The 13,617-nt window shown below is 38.8% G+C and overlaps 1 protein-coding gene across 3 annotated transcripts in view; it reads right to left on the bottom strand.

The window, feature by feature from the left end:
• Positions 1-2,010: 2,010 nt before the first annotated feature.
• Dsc2 (desmocollin 2) overlaps positions 2,011-13,617 on the bottom strand; it is a 32,605-nt gene continuing 20,998 nt past the window's right edge. For 2 of the 3 annotated variants that reach the window (XM_055625524.1, XM_055625527.1), the window contains exons 10-16: positions 13,081-13,337; positions 12,822-12,964; positions 9,445-9,669; positions 6,592-6,828; positions 5,894-6,018; positions 4,416-4,676; positions 2,011-3,758 (exon numbers count right to left, since the gene is read on the bottom strand). In XM_055625524.1, the coding sequence (XP_055481499.1) occupies positions 3,561-3,758; positions 4,416-4,676; positions 5,894-6,018; positions 6,592-6,828; positions 9,445-9,669; positions 12,822-12,964; positions 13,081-13,337 (1,446 nt within the window). In that variant the 3' untranslated portion in view covers positions 2,011-3,560. Of the gene's footprint in view, positions 3,759-3,844; positions 3,891-4,415; positions 4,677-5,893; positions 6,019-6,591; positions 6,829-9,444; positions 9,670-12,821; positions 12,965-13,080; positions 13,338-13,617 lie in introns of all 3 variants that reach the window. The other variant, XM_055625526.1, reaches the window with a different exon arrangement.

The raw sequence follows: 13,617 nt of genomic DNA, 5'->3' as shown, positions 1-13,617 counted from the left end.
AAACAACACAATGAACTACAGGCAACTAAGGAATACCGAGAGTGAGAGAAATAGACTTTCCCATGGAAGAGCATACCAACTGGTCAGCCCTTCAAGTACATACAAATAACACTATACAGACTGAGTAGGGGTATATGAGTGTGTATATACATACATATATATATATATATATATATATATATATATATATATATATATATATATATGTCCAATAACAATTAATGAAGAAAGAGTCTATGAATTTGAAAGAGAGGAAGGAGAGCTACATGGAAAATTTTGGTGGGAGGAAAGGAAAGAGAAATGGTTTAATTAAATTATAAATCTCAAAAATATTTTTTTTAAAAATCCTCATATTAAATTGAAAAATTTAAACAAGAAAACCACAGCAATTTTTAAAAAATGGCTACAGAGAAACTCTAAGTTAAACATCACTGAACCTCCCTGGAAGGCTGATGCGGAAGGATCGTGAGTTTGGGGCTAGCCTGGACTACATAATGAAATCCTGTCTTAAAAGGAAAAAGTAATAACATTTGAAGTCACTGATAACAGAGCACCATTTGTTTTATCTTATTGAAGATGTCATCACATTCATTTCTCTTGGGAAATCCCTAAAAATTTGCCTCCTGGGACAATAATTGCTGACTAGGTAGGTAACTTCCTTTTTTTTTTTCTTCCAGTCCTCTCAAGACTTATCACTCTGATTTCTGGGCTATGGATGAGAGCCTTTGTAACTACAAGAATGAGCTGTAGAAAGTTTTCCAAGCCACAGAATCTTAAAGTCCATCACAGGGAAGATGTTGGTCAGGATTCTGGGATAGGTGGGCAGGGGAAGTTGGCAAACAGCAGCAGAAGGGAGACTGCAAATGTGATGACTTCCCCAGTTGCTCTCTGTATATAGGCAGCAGCAGTCGCCCAGACATTCTCAGTGCAGTTCTGCAACTAGCCTTCAAGAATTAACTCATCCTTTCGAGCAGTCTTCTTCCCTCTCAGTACAAGGAAAAAATAAGCCTAAGGCATTTAAATGACACCTCAAAGCAAGCCCAAACCCGGGAAGGATAGCAATGCGGTTTGCATCAGGGAATTCACTCTGGAATCTGTGTATGTGCATCGCTGAGATGACTAGAAGGAACTACAAACTTGTAGCAATCCATTGCTGATGCCTGACAGGACACAGGTAAGAGAGCGGCTGAGGAAGGGCCTTCCGGGTAAAATTTTAATTCAGAAGGCTTCAGAATCATCATCCATATAACAAGTGAATATTCTGTTCTCCATGTGCTTGAACCTTGTATGTCCACAGCACAACAAACTAGGCAGTCCTCTGTATGTTTCATCAACCTTTACAGACTGCATTGAACAACTGCATGTCTGCAATTCAGTCATCAGCTGAATATTATGAAGAGACACATTCTCAAATGGCAGATGTCAACTGAAAATAGTCTCCATTGTCCCATTTTCTTAGTTGATTATTACTGGCATAAAATTGGCCATAAATATGATATATTTAAAATCATTTATTATTACTAGCGGTAACTTTAGGTAGATCATTTTCTATGATTTTCATTCTTAACCCTGCCCCCCCCCTTTAAAAACTCCATTTATGGAAGCCAAAAAAACTGCTCCCTCTCCATGTTGCTTATGATCATAGTGCTTCATCACAGCAAGAGTTACCCTAAGACACAACCACACAGGTAATTTTTTTTTAATCAAGTGTCTTTTAAAATTACAAGATAAGAATGCTAAAAGTACTCTCTGTCTTAAGATGATAAAAATAACTATAAAGAGTGCACAAGGGAGCCAATACCCACAGCACACGAATAGCATCCAAGTGTGATGGCTGCAGTGTACCAGGTATCTGCGAATCTAAGTCCAGCATCCCGTGACAGCAGCTGGGAAAAGGAAGCTGGTTCTTTATACTGTACCCACTCACAGGCATACCAGACCCAAGAATAACAAGCCCCCACACACTAGCTCCTCATAGCTGCTTAGTTTACATTTTCAACACCACTAGCATACAATCATTTTGTACATAATTTATTAAAAATAACTCTGAGAAATATTTTTGACTGAACAACAATGACTCTGCTGAAAACATCATCAATATTCATTTTTTCCCCAATGTTCATTCTGAAGAATAATTGTTATAAGCCAAACTGGTGAATTAAAGACACACACACAGTGAACAATCACGCACATCAGAATTGCACCTGGATATCCGCGCATCTACTGTAAGTGCTGAGCTCACTGACTGGAAGAAGTGTGACCTCTGATCTAGAATCTGGTTGGCTATGATATTTGCTCATGTTTAAATTCTTTAAAAGATTTCTAAACATTTGGCCCATTTCTATATTCGATAAAAACTATAATTACAAACTATTCTTAAAAACAATTTTACACTCATGTAATTATGACTAGCCATATCATCTAAAAAGTTATAAAGTTGTTGTCCTAGAGATAGTCTGAGATTATTATGCTGAGGAGCTTACCTCAAACACCGTCACTATTTCCCACTTCCAGTGTCCTTGAATTAAGGACAGAAATTCTACATTAGACAGCCACAACCTACTTCTAACTATACTATTGCTTCTGTTATATGGAATTTTGCTTCTAATAGACCCTGAAGGAGTCCTACAGTTTCATTGGAAAATTACAATTCTTCACTAAGGTCAGAAATGAAGCAATTACCAAAAATTTCAAAACCATAATGTTGTTATTACATTAAGCTTAAAAACTAGGCAGTGCATTTGCTTATACACCACAGAAAGGCTATTTTATGAGAATTGACAAGTTTTGAGAATATTTTGGATCTTTAGCCCAAGTGGAAGTTTCAAAATCAAACAGGAGAGAAGGAGAAAAAGAAATGAAGAGGAATGAGAGCATACATATTTCACAAAAACTCATAAAGGTAAAAAAAAAAAATTCTAAAGTTCTGAAATCTAAATTTGATTGGCAAAGTTGGTACAAAAGAGATGTATATTCAGTGCACGGTTTCACTGCACTGAATAGAACCTAAAAGGAAACCTCGCTGGAATAGAACTGCAAACACACCCAATGGCTGCCTGGCAATCTACCTTTGCACTATGAAGCTAGGCCATCTTGCAAGAATATAACAAAAGTGAGACACAGCAATATACAGTTCAGAATGTTTAGGAAAACAAGTTTCCAAGCACCATATGAACAATGAATGAATCCATTAATTGGAGATAATAGTTTCTATAGTCTCCTGTTGGGTCAAGAAGTCCATAAACAGACTCAAATGCATTAAATTTTATTGCACTCTAAGTTGGCTGATGGCACTATGCTTAATGTAAACAGTAATGCAAATTTTCTTAAAGTTTCCATCTTAGATGACACCTGGAAAAGAGAAGTATTAAAAACCCATGCAGAATGGTTTTCAAGTGCTAATATACAAAGTTTCTCTGTAAATGTGCATTTCCGTGGAGATGCTGCAGACCAGTGGGGAAGGATGCCCCAAATATAATTTCTGTTTTTGAAAAATCCTGGTTTATAGCTTTAAAAAAGGCAATGAATCCATTCGTTTTGGTTATCCTGATAAAAGCTGTTCACCTCTTTGCACAGACTTCTGCTAATGTCCTAAATTTGGGCTCCAAATGGTCCAAAAACTCAAGTCCATCTTCTTCCTGTTGGTCACTACAGCAACCCACAGAGCCAGCTGCCGAGCCTCTTCCTTCGTAGTTGTATGTGAGGACATAGTCTTGACCAAGCACCTGGTTGTCATCCTCATGGCACAACTTCACCTTCTGCCGGGGAGAAAGCACAAAATATTTTATTTTTGTTATTTTAAGCACCAAAACATACTAAAAGAAAAGGAATTGCTTCGATTTACCTTTCACTGTTTAATTTTTAATCAGAGTGTGTCCTCTAATGGTTTCCTATGTGTAGAAAATGCACATGATTGGTCTGTATTATAAAATCACACTGCAAAGTCAGTATTCGCATGCTTCTAAAAGTCCTGCGTGGCAGTAAGCACCCAAGTGTTCCTTTTAAGTGGCCATTGCTTTCATCTTTCAAAGTAGTAGAAAAACTAAAAACACGCTCAGTAGACCAAACCCAAATTGATGTGGACTCCATTCTTTCCAAACAGGCAAAACAATGGTATATGTTTGAATTGCCTTGTGCTGGACATTGACTTGTTAAAAAACAAAATTTTTAAGATGCAAAAACCATACCACAAAATTATTTCCTTAAAACGTAATAAAAGCCAAACAAAATTTGCAGGAAAGTAAATGACCACGTAAACAGAACATGATTAAACCCAAATTAATTGAAAATGGCAACTTCTTAATAAGTAGATTCACCATTGACTTCAAGTAGCAGCCTACACAAACACTAAGTTGGAACCCTTTGTAAAATTTAAATTACAGCAACACTGTTTGGGGAACAGCTCAGAAGCTCACCTCACCAAGTCGGGGCTGAGTGAAATTGTGCCACTCAGAGTAAGTGTATCTGAAGTTGTCCATCTCGACATGCCCTCCTCTGCAGGGATCCAGAGTGTGGTGATGATAACCAGCTCCCCGGCAGGTGTCCAAAGTCTGTTGTCCTCCTTTTACCATCTCCATGGTCTCCTGCCCTCCGCTCTTGACTCCTCGTCCCAAAGTGCCGAAAGCTGCCTGCCCAGAAGCTCCCACAGTTTGAGTTGTGAAGCCATTTGTGGGATACTGGAAAGAAAACACCTTGCATCAGTTAAATATACAGAGGAACAAAAGAAGGTGAGAAAGAACGGTATGTGCAGATGGTTCCCTAATTTGATGTAGGCCTTACTAAATAATCTTTCCAAAGACACCGACTGGACGTATTCTTTCCCTCTGTCTTTTCAATCCTGAGTGCCTAACATATGCCCTGTAATAGATGTGATGTCTAACACAAGAAACAAATTGCCAGTGCAAATAAAAAACCTTGATGTAGATTGCACCTTTAGAAACTCCTTAGCATACTGGCCATGTTCTGAAGGCAGCATTGCTGTGTCACAAGTATTTACTTTCTCAGTTAAACCAATTCTCTTTTATCAAGCAAGAGAAGAAACAGAAATAATGGCAAGCTTTCTCAGTCAATGCTGAACATAGTTCCTCCAACGCAAAACAAAAGAAAGGTTTGCTATAAACATATAATTCTTGCAGTCCACATAAATAAAACAGAAAACCAGGCAGGAAAATCCCAGAAACCCCAACACACTGGCTACTCCTCTTCTAGGTTGTGAGTTTAGAACCCAAAATGTAGTTTTAGTTCCCCCCCCTCGTTCTTTTTCTCAGATAAGGTCAGATTCCTTTGTTTTGTTTTTGTTGTTTGTTTTTGCTTGCAGATCTTTTCTGCTCTGGCCAGCAATTGTACTTTTGGGAAGATATTTACTTGTTCTTCCTTCCCCTGTGGGGCTAGAAGCGTCAGAGCCTCTCACTAGTGTACTGCTTTTAGACTATCCGCCTCGGGCTCATTTCTAACCTGCATTACTGTCAGGAAGAGTCCAATAAACTTTTTCCCACCATGATCAAAGCCTGTAGAGATTTTATTGCTGGATCCAGGTTAAAAAAAAAAAAAAAACATTTATACTGGCGATCTGTGAGTAATTAAATGCAATATTTTGAAGCATAAACAGTAGTTTGGATAGATTTTTAAAAATACAGACCTACTGAAGCCAGGAGACACGTGAAGTAGGGAAAAAAAGTGTGCACTAAAGATTAAGCAGCACCGCATGGCCAAACTGAAGTACCACACCTCCATGGGAACTATACACATCGATTCCCTGGGATGGAGGACATTGCTGCTGAATTACCAGACACCGAAAGAAGTTTGTTAAGGAGGAAAAAAAAAGTTTTAGAAGAAACACATACTATAGGCTGAATCATCCTCTGCACTTGGTTTAAAAAGAAAGGTGACTTACAGCTTTGTCATCTCCAGGAGCCTCGGTGTTTGATACAATTAGGTTCTGCTGAGCTAGGTCGTCAGGAAGACCTTTCTGTTGTTTTGTTGCCTGGGAAACACTACAGACTAGTGTAAACAAAATGCCTGCAGGAAGAAAGGAAGGGGCTCCCTTTAGTCTCTCATCAATTAATGTAAAACTGTGTTGATGGCATCGACATGGATAAATCATGCATTGAAGGGTACATACTAAACATCTTTCAAGAACATATGATAGCACGTGTCAAAGCATGTGCAGTAGGAGAGTGTGCCCTAAGCAGATACGCTACACATACCACATAACATATGTATACTCTGCTGAGAAGACAAGAGAGTTACACATAAGTACATTTAAAAATATGTATTAAATACAGGAACTGGTAAGATGGCTCAATAGGTAAAAGTGCTTGCCATCAAAATGGATGACCTATGTTCCCTCCCAGAGTCCCACATGGTGGAAGGGAAGAACAGACTGCTGAAAATTGTTCTCTGATATTTATACAGGGCACACTCCTACCAAAATTACATATATATATATATATTTAATAAATTTTAAATACACACATTAAATATATTAAGTAGAAATATATCTATGCTCAAACCACCACCCATAAGTATTCATTTCAAGAATGTTTTAAAATTGCTTTAAAGGCTTTGAGTTAGACTCAAGAAAGAACTTACAAAACAACAAGGCTATGCCCAGCAGTATAGCAAGGATAGCCCATGGTCCAAGTCTCATTTCTGCATAGCTGGTCCTTTCTCCTGAGCGGATTCTGCAGTCACTTTCAGTAATGCAGTCACATACAGTGACTTTCAATGAAGTGACCGAGGACAGACCAAGCCTGTCTGTAACTCGGATAGGCACTACGTAGGTTCCAAATGAAGGGTCATTCTGATAGGAAAGACGAGCTGCTGTATCTGAATAAATAAATAAAACCAGGTATTAAGGAACCCAACAACATCTCTTGAGCAAACTGGCCAGTTATCAAATAGATACCCTCTTCCCTACAAACGGACACTCACAGATTATCATAAATGCTAGGATCCTTCCGAAAGCCGTGGCTGAACTGAATGTCTCTGACACACAGCCAAACTGACAGGATTTTAAAGTTACCTAAGAGACATACTTTTAGACATGCCTCTGAGGGCATTTCCAGAGGCATTAAAGTGAAGACGGAAGACTCACACTGAATGCAGTATCTCATGGGCTGGGGTCCAAGACAAGAAAGAGGAGGAGGAAGGGGAGGAGGAAGAAAAGAGCTGAATATCAGCGCTGATGGCTCTCTGCTTCCTGACTGTGTTTGGAATGTAACCAGCTGCCTCAAGTTCTTACAGCCTAGCCTTACCTGCTGTGAAGAACTGCGCCCTCAAACCATGAGACAGAATAAGACCTTCCTTCCTTAAGCTTCCTTTGCCTGTTCTTTTGTCACAGCAGTGAGGGAGGTAACTAATGCCTCTTTATTAAAGGCAGGTGACTGCCTCTTTATTAAAGTCCTTTGGCTCTTCTAATATTTTATCTGTTCATACACAGATCCTTCCTATTATAGCTAATAGACTCGGCAAGAGGTTGCTCTTTGTCCTATGTTTAATATATTCAATTAAGCCCATTGTGCTACATTTCCCTCATGTGTGACTCACCAGGGAGGCAGCCATCTGAAATTTTGGTGTCTCTCATTTGTTTTCATAAAATGTGCCAAATGGATATTAATACTTGTGGTTTATCAACAAGAACTGCTCCTGATAGCCAGTAACACATTTACTTCATGGGCAGGTCACAAGGTCACAAGCACACCAAAGGAACTTGATCTTATGGTCCTATAGGACACTGGAACCAACTAAATCTTTTTGTTGTTGTTTTGTTTATATCATATATCTTATAGATTAGATTAAAATATATATTAGATTGAAAGTAGGAAATATCTATATCAAAAGCTAGTAGAAACTCAAGCTCAGAGCAAAAACTGTAATGTGTTTTTAAATTTATTTTTATGTGGTACTGTAAACCACCACAAGCCATAGAATAATAACTCTGTTACTTAAACTCCCAATGAGGTGTGCTCGTTTTCTGTACTGTATTTGAAGTTCCCCAGGTGAATTTAGTTTCCTAGGACAAGAAATCACAAAACTGGGACTTAATAGAAACCACAGCTACCCATCCGGTGTATTGTGTAAGACATAATCATGAGTCAAAACACAGAGCTAAGAGTGAGTCATGTTCTGTGTCTTTTCTTATCTTAATAATTTCTAGAAATAATCCACTTTCACACACAGGTGAACTGACACTGCAAGAAAATAAACCTCATCCCACACTTGACATGAGGCCCACCTTACGTCAAGACCTCTGCCGGGTACATTCTTCTAACTGTGGCATTTCTCAGGACTGCACATGTGCTCAAGGACTGGTATTCTTAAAACAACTAAATTTGGAGCTGGGTCACATCTCAGTTAACACACTCCCAGCCACTGCAAGACCCTGGGTTCAATTCTCGTTACCATAGAGACAAAATGACTAAAAAAAAAAAAAAAAAAAAAACAAAAAAACAACTTCCGACTAGAATATTGCTGCCAAAATATTATTTGGCTAAACAGAAATTTTGGAAATCCCAGTATCTTCAGTTAATGTCATTTAAACTAAAATACTCAGCTTAAAATCTAAGAATAATGCTACTTCTTTCTTAAGAAAGAACAAATAAAAATCTTTCTCCTCTTCCCAAGGCACACGACAGAATATTGTTTTAAAATTTGTGTATCTTTTTAATCTACAGATCACTGTGGCTCAAGACAGGATGCCTTAGCTTCCTTGGGTTTAGCCTTGCTTTTTAAAAATGTTTTCCCATCTTGGGCTCTGCTTGCATTGTTTTGTTTTGCTTTGCTTTTGTTTGGCTTTTAACTTTGCTTTAATTTTTCATAGCTGGAAACTGAGGCATGGCCACTGAAAACACAGTGTTGAAAACATTAAGTGACATTTCTAGTCACACAAAAGATGAGTGAGGTTCTTGAGTTAAGAAAGCTATGAGGCCTCACAGTCCATGAGTGTGTACAGGAGATGAAAATTAACATGTGGCAGTGGAGAAAAGCCACTTTAATTTCAGCCATTCTTGTCACAGTAGGACCCTTCTGAGCGACAGTCAACTGGGAACGAAGAGAGAAAGATTCCCAAAGAGAACACACTAGACACACAACAGTGAAATGTCAGCATGGCAGCAGAAAGAAGCAGTGGGGTGTTGGGCACTGTAAAAGACACAGATACCCCTGCAAGGTACTGTCCCAGCTGCTTGGCAGACCTGCAGTTACACAGCATCCATGAAGATGAGAGCTTGGATGAGAATTTAGGGAATACCTAAGGGGATCCTGATATCATCAGCAGCATAACAGGCTCACTACCTATTATGCCAAAATTTCATGTCTTCTTTCCGAATGGTTCTCTTAAAATGAAATTTTCTCTTAATCCCCAAGACATACAACCGGGGGCAGAGGTGGGGGGAATAGGCAGCCTGATGTTGAAAAGGAAAAGGCAATGCTGAAAGCACACACCATTAATTCTTGTCAGCCTCCACATTCTCCGTACTTCCGAATCAGAACTCTCTAAACTAAAGTCAAACGGTGGACCATTCACTGGCTCGTCAGGATCGACTGCAACAATCTCAGCAGAGGACATGGTGGCTTTGCATATCACCACTGTCTGCTTGGGTATGAATGGGCCATTGTCATTCACATCTTCGAGTACAATTCCCAGGGTTCCAGTACAGCTTCTTCCATCTAGACATAGAGCAGGAAGAATACTTTTTTTTTTATTCCGTTGTTGTTTTTTTTTGCTAGGAAATTCTACATTTAAAATTAATATCAGTACTTATTAATCACTTAACAATGCATAAGTTACAAGTACAGCCATGAGCAACAACACAGGAAACACTAAAAGAAAAATCTTATTCCTTCCAAGCGATACATATAGTAAGTGCTATTTACACATTTTCATCCATTCACTAGATTATTACATTAGGCATGGAAAATGTTAGACAGAGAAGACTTGGTTGATTTTGAAGAGACAGAAAGAGAGTGTATGGTATATTGTTTGTAGTCTAGCAGGGATACATAAAATATGCTTAAAATGCAGTTAAAGACAAGGGTGTGGGCACACGTTACACTGACCTGTGATGTGGAGAAAATGGAGATGGCTGACAGGTCAGGGCTGACACAGAGAGTTTAGCATACGTGAAGAGAAGGCTCAAGGTTTTGGAACAAGGAAGTTGAAGAGTAGAAGATATGTATTTGGAAATTTTAAGCAGAAACGGCTCAAGGAGATGTTCAAAGGGTGGAGAGACATTTTTAAATGTAGAAATTACCACTCTGCGTGTAGCCTCACAAATAGCCTGTCATCTATATATTAAGGAACCAGGACTGTGGGTGTAACTTCTGGAATTAACTTGTCATTCAGATATATCTTCCTGATAACTCTCTACAGGGCACTACATTGGCAAGTTTGGGGCTTAAAAAGATGGAGCAATCACATGGCCAGGGAGGTTATGAAGTATAAAGTCAACATGAAAGTAGGAGCCTTGTTTCTGAACCATTTGTTCTTTCTCCTTATTAAGTAGGATTTGGACAGTAGAGGTGGAGGAAAAGGAAAAATAAAAACCATACCATCCAGTGATTGGGACCATGCCTTGTATGCAGCCAACCTAAGCAATGGAAAAACAAGCTTGCCTTGCAAGCATAACTTTAGCCAAGGCTCCTCTGGCATACTGGCTGGATCTTGGCAGTTCTATAGAAACATGAAAGGCTAGACACACCAGGCCACCAGGTTAAGAACTGATTCTGAACCGCAAGCCAGAAACATATCTGCAGGTTAATACAAAACTGCCTGCCAGTTAAGATGGAGTAAAGTAGAAGGAGAGGAATGAAAGGCAGAGTGGATCAGACGTCCCAGTAACATTAGGATAGGACCCAGTGAATAATATTAATATAAACAACAAAGTCACCAGATGGAAGATGAATGTACTCAACATGAGAGCTTTGAAATAAGTGCATCTAAGATCATCAAGGACATAAAGAAGAATTTGCTTAACAGAAATGAAATCATAGCTCTAATCGATGTAGAAATCAAACAGCAAAAAAAAAAATCATCTAATACTTATTCTAGAAGAGGAAGAAACAGGGAAGACAATAGTTGAGGAAGTTCACTGCTCAAAGTATTTGAGTTAATTCAGAGAGAGTTATAATGCCTAAATTATCTTCCAGAATCACTTAAACAATTTAATTATGCAAGGTAGAGCGTAATGAGCTAAGTTTATTATAATTTCATATTTATTTTACAAATGCACTAAATTCAATTACACCTTTATTTTTTTGTTTTGTTTTGTTTTGTTTATTTTTAAGTTCTTTTTGAAATAGTGTCTCGGGTTGCCCAGGTTGGCCTCAAACTTAACTGAAGCTAACCTTGAAATGATCCTATAGCCTCCAATAGCCAAGTACTGAAATTGCCAGTATGTACTATGCCCACACAAATAAATACATCTTATAACAAAATTACATTTTTCACACTAAATGGGCCTTATATGCACAATCACTGTATTCATATTTTTCTAAATTTTCAGGGTTCACAAAACACAATTTTGTATTTTATGTTCTTATCTGGTATGGGCTTAGTTTAATTTTCAGCTTCTCATGGTGTAAATCACATTGGCCTGTGAGCATGTCTGTGGGTTGAGGGGATTGTCTTGATTATCTTAAGTGATGTAAGTAGACCCAGCTAGAAACATCCAGCAGCAGCCCTGGGTGTTGAGCCCTGGACTGTGTAGAAGGAGAGAAAGCAAGCTGAGCACTTTCACTCTCTCTGGTCTTTACTGCAGGTGTGACTGCATCCTTCAAGTTCCTGCTTTCACCTGCCTGAAATGATGGACGGAGTTAAACCCTTTCTTTTCCACATTACTTTTCATAAGGTCCTTTCACCACAGCAACAGAAACAAAAGTGGGATATGTGAACTCAAAGTTGGAACCTCTCAGTTTACAACGTGCTATTAGCTGTGACTGACTCATTTTTGTTTAGTGTGTTTAATTGGAATTCTAACCCCCCAAATACTGTTAGTTTCCTGTAAAGTGTTCTATTTTCTAGGAGTGTACTATGTGACTAAATAGTTCCTTCTTATTATGAACTCTCCTGAATGCTGCAAGAGAAATGAATATATTTTTCTTCAGTAGATTTCCTAATTATAATGTTGTTTCTTAAACAAAATTGGTTTTTCCTTTAATTTTTATTGAATGTGTTTAATTATTATGAGTGACAGTGGAGGTCAAAAGACAATTTGCAGAAGTCCATTCTCTCGTTACACCTGGGAATCAAACTCAGACCTGAATAGCAAACTCTGAATCAAACTCAGACTGAATAGCAAGGACCTTAACCATTTAAGCCATCCCACTGGCTCCATCTTAGACCACAGTATCTTATAATTGCATCTAATGCTAATAATGTTAGCCAACCGGGTTAATAAATGACAGCACACTTCTAATTATACGTTATACTGAGGGATAATAAACTGAGAATATATGGAGCCAATTTTAAAGCTGTATGTTTGGGGTCTGGGCATGAAACAAGCACCTCTGGTCTCAGCACTTGGAGGCAGACACAGGAACTCTATGAATTTATGGCCAATATGGTCTGTATAGGGAGGTCCAGGCTGGCCAGGGCTGCACAGTGAGACCCTGAGTCAAAAGATGAACAGGTATGTGGTTGGGATTGGGGCAGGCCCTGGTAGCAGAGTGTTTTTCATAGCATCTGAAAGGCCAGAGTTCAATTCCATGCATGAGATTAAACCAAAATTTATATATATATATACATATATATACTTGACTTTAAAACTGAAGAAGCATACAACAGAAGATGCAGGTGGCTGTCTTAAAGACAAGTTTCTTACCTGCATCTAATGCAAGGACTGTAATGTTGTAGATGCCATTCCTGACAGTCTCAGCCTCTCGATCCAGGGTTCGGAAAATACTGATGGATCCTGAATCTTCATTTACAGTGACCCAGCCTCTTGGGTCACTTAGCTTCCTGTACCTGTTAACCATGGTGAAGTGATGCGACAAGAGATGTCATGAGCCAAATCACAAAGCCAAAGACAAGAGACTTCCCCAGCATTGTAAATGTGAAAGGAACAGGAGCATTTCAAATACCTTATGCCATTGCTGTTTCTGGTCTCAGGGTCGTATGCCCTGTACCCATTGTGTCTAGTACCAATTGGTACATTTTCTGGGATCCTCACAGTTTGTGTTGGAGGGATACACTCAGGTCCCTCATCCTGATTTCTCACGGTGACAGTCACTGTGGCTGTGCTCATGGGTGACCTCAAACTAGCCTCTCTGGTGTAAGGGGCTTGGTTAGCCACACCAATTTGCAGGGTCACCTGCTGCCGTTCTTCATAGTCCAGGGCCTAGAGGAAATGTGTTGAATATCAGCTCAAACGATTAAAGTTCACTACACATAGGACTTGCCGCGTTGGAAATGGGTAATACCAGATCATGAACAGTCATGAAAGCATTAAATACAGGCCTGAACCATAGGGGCCTTTCAGTATTTCCCTCAAAAGAAAACTGAAAATTAAAGGTATCATAGATCTAGATACGTAGATGCTTAACATAAGTTACAATTTGGGGTATGGACAGTTATTTTATGCTAGTTACTTTAAAACAGCTTCTTTTAGAGTCTTGAGG

Source organism: Psammomys obesus, unplaced genomic scaffold, assembly GCF_907164565.1.
Source record: "Psammomys obesus unplaced genomic scaffold, mPsaObe1.curated_primary_1811, whole genome shotgun sequence".
Lineage (NCBI taxonomy): Eukaryota > Metazoa > Chordata > Mammalia > Rodentia > Muridae > Psammomys > Psammomys obesus.
This window is presented reverse-complemented; position numbering and strand designations above follow the sequence as displayed.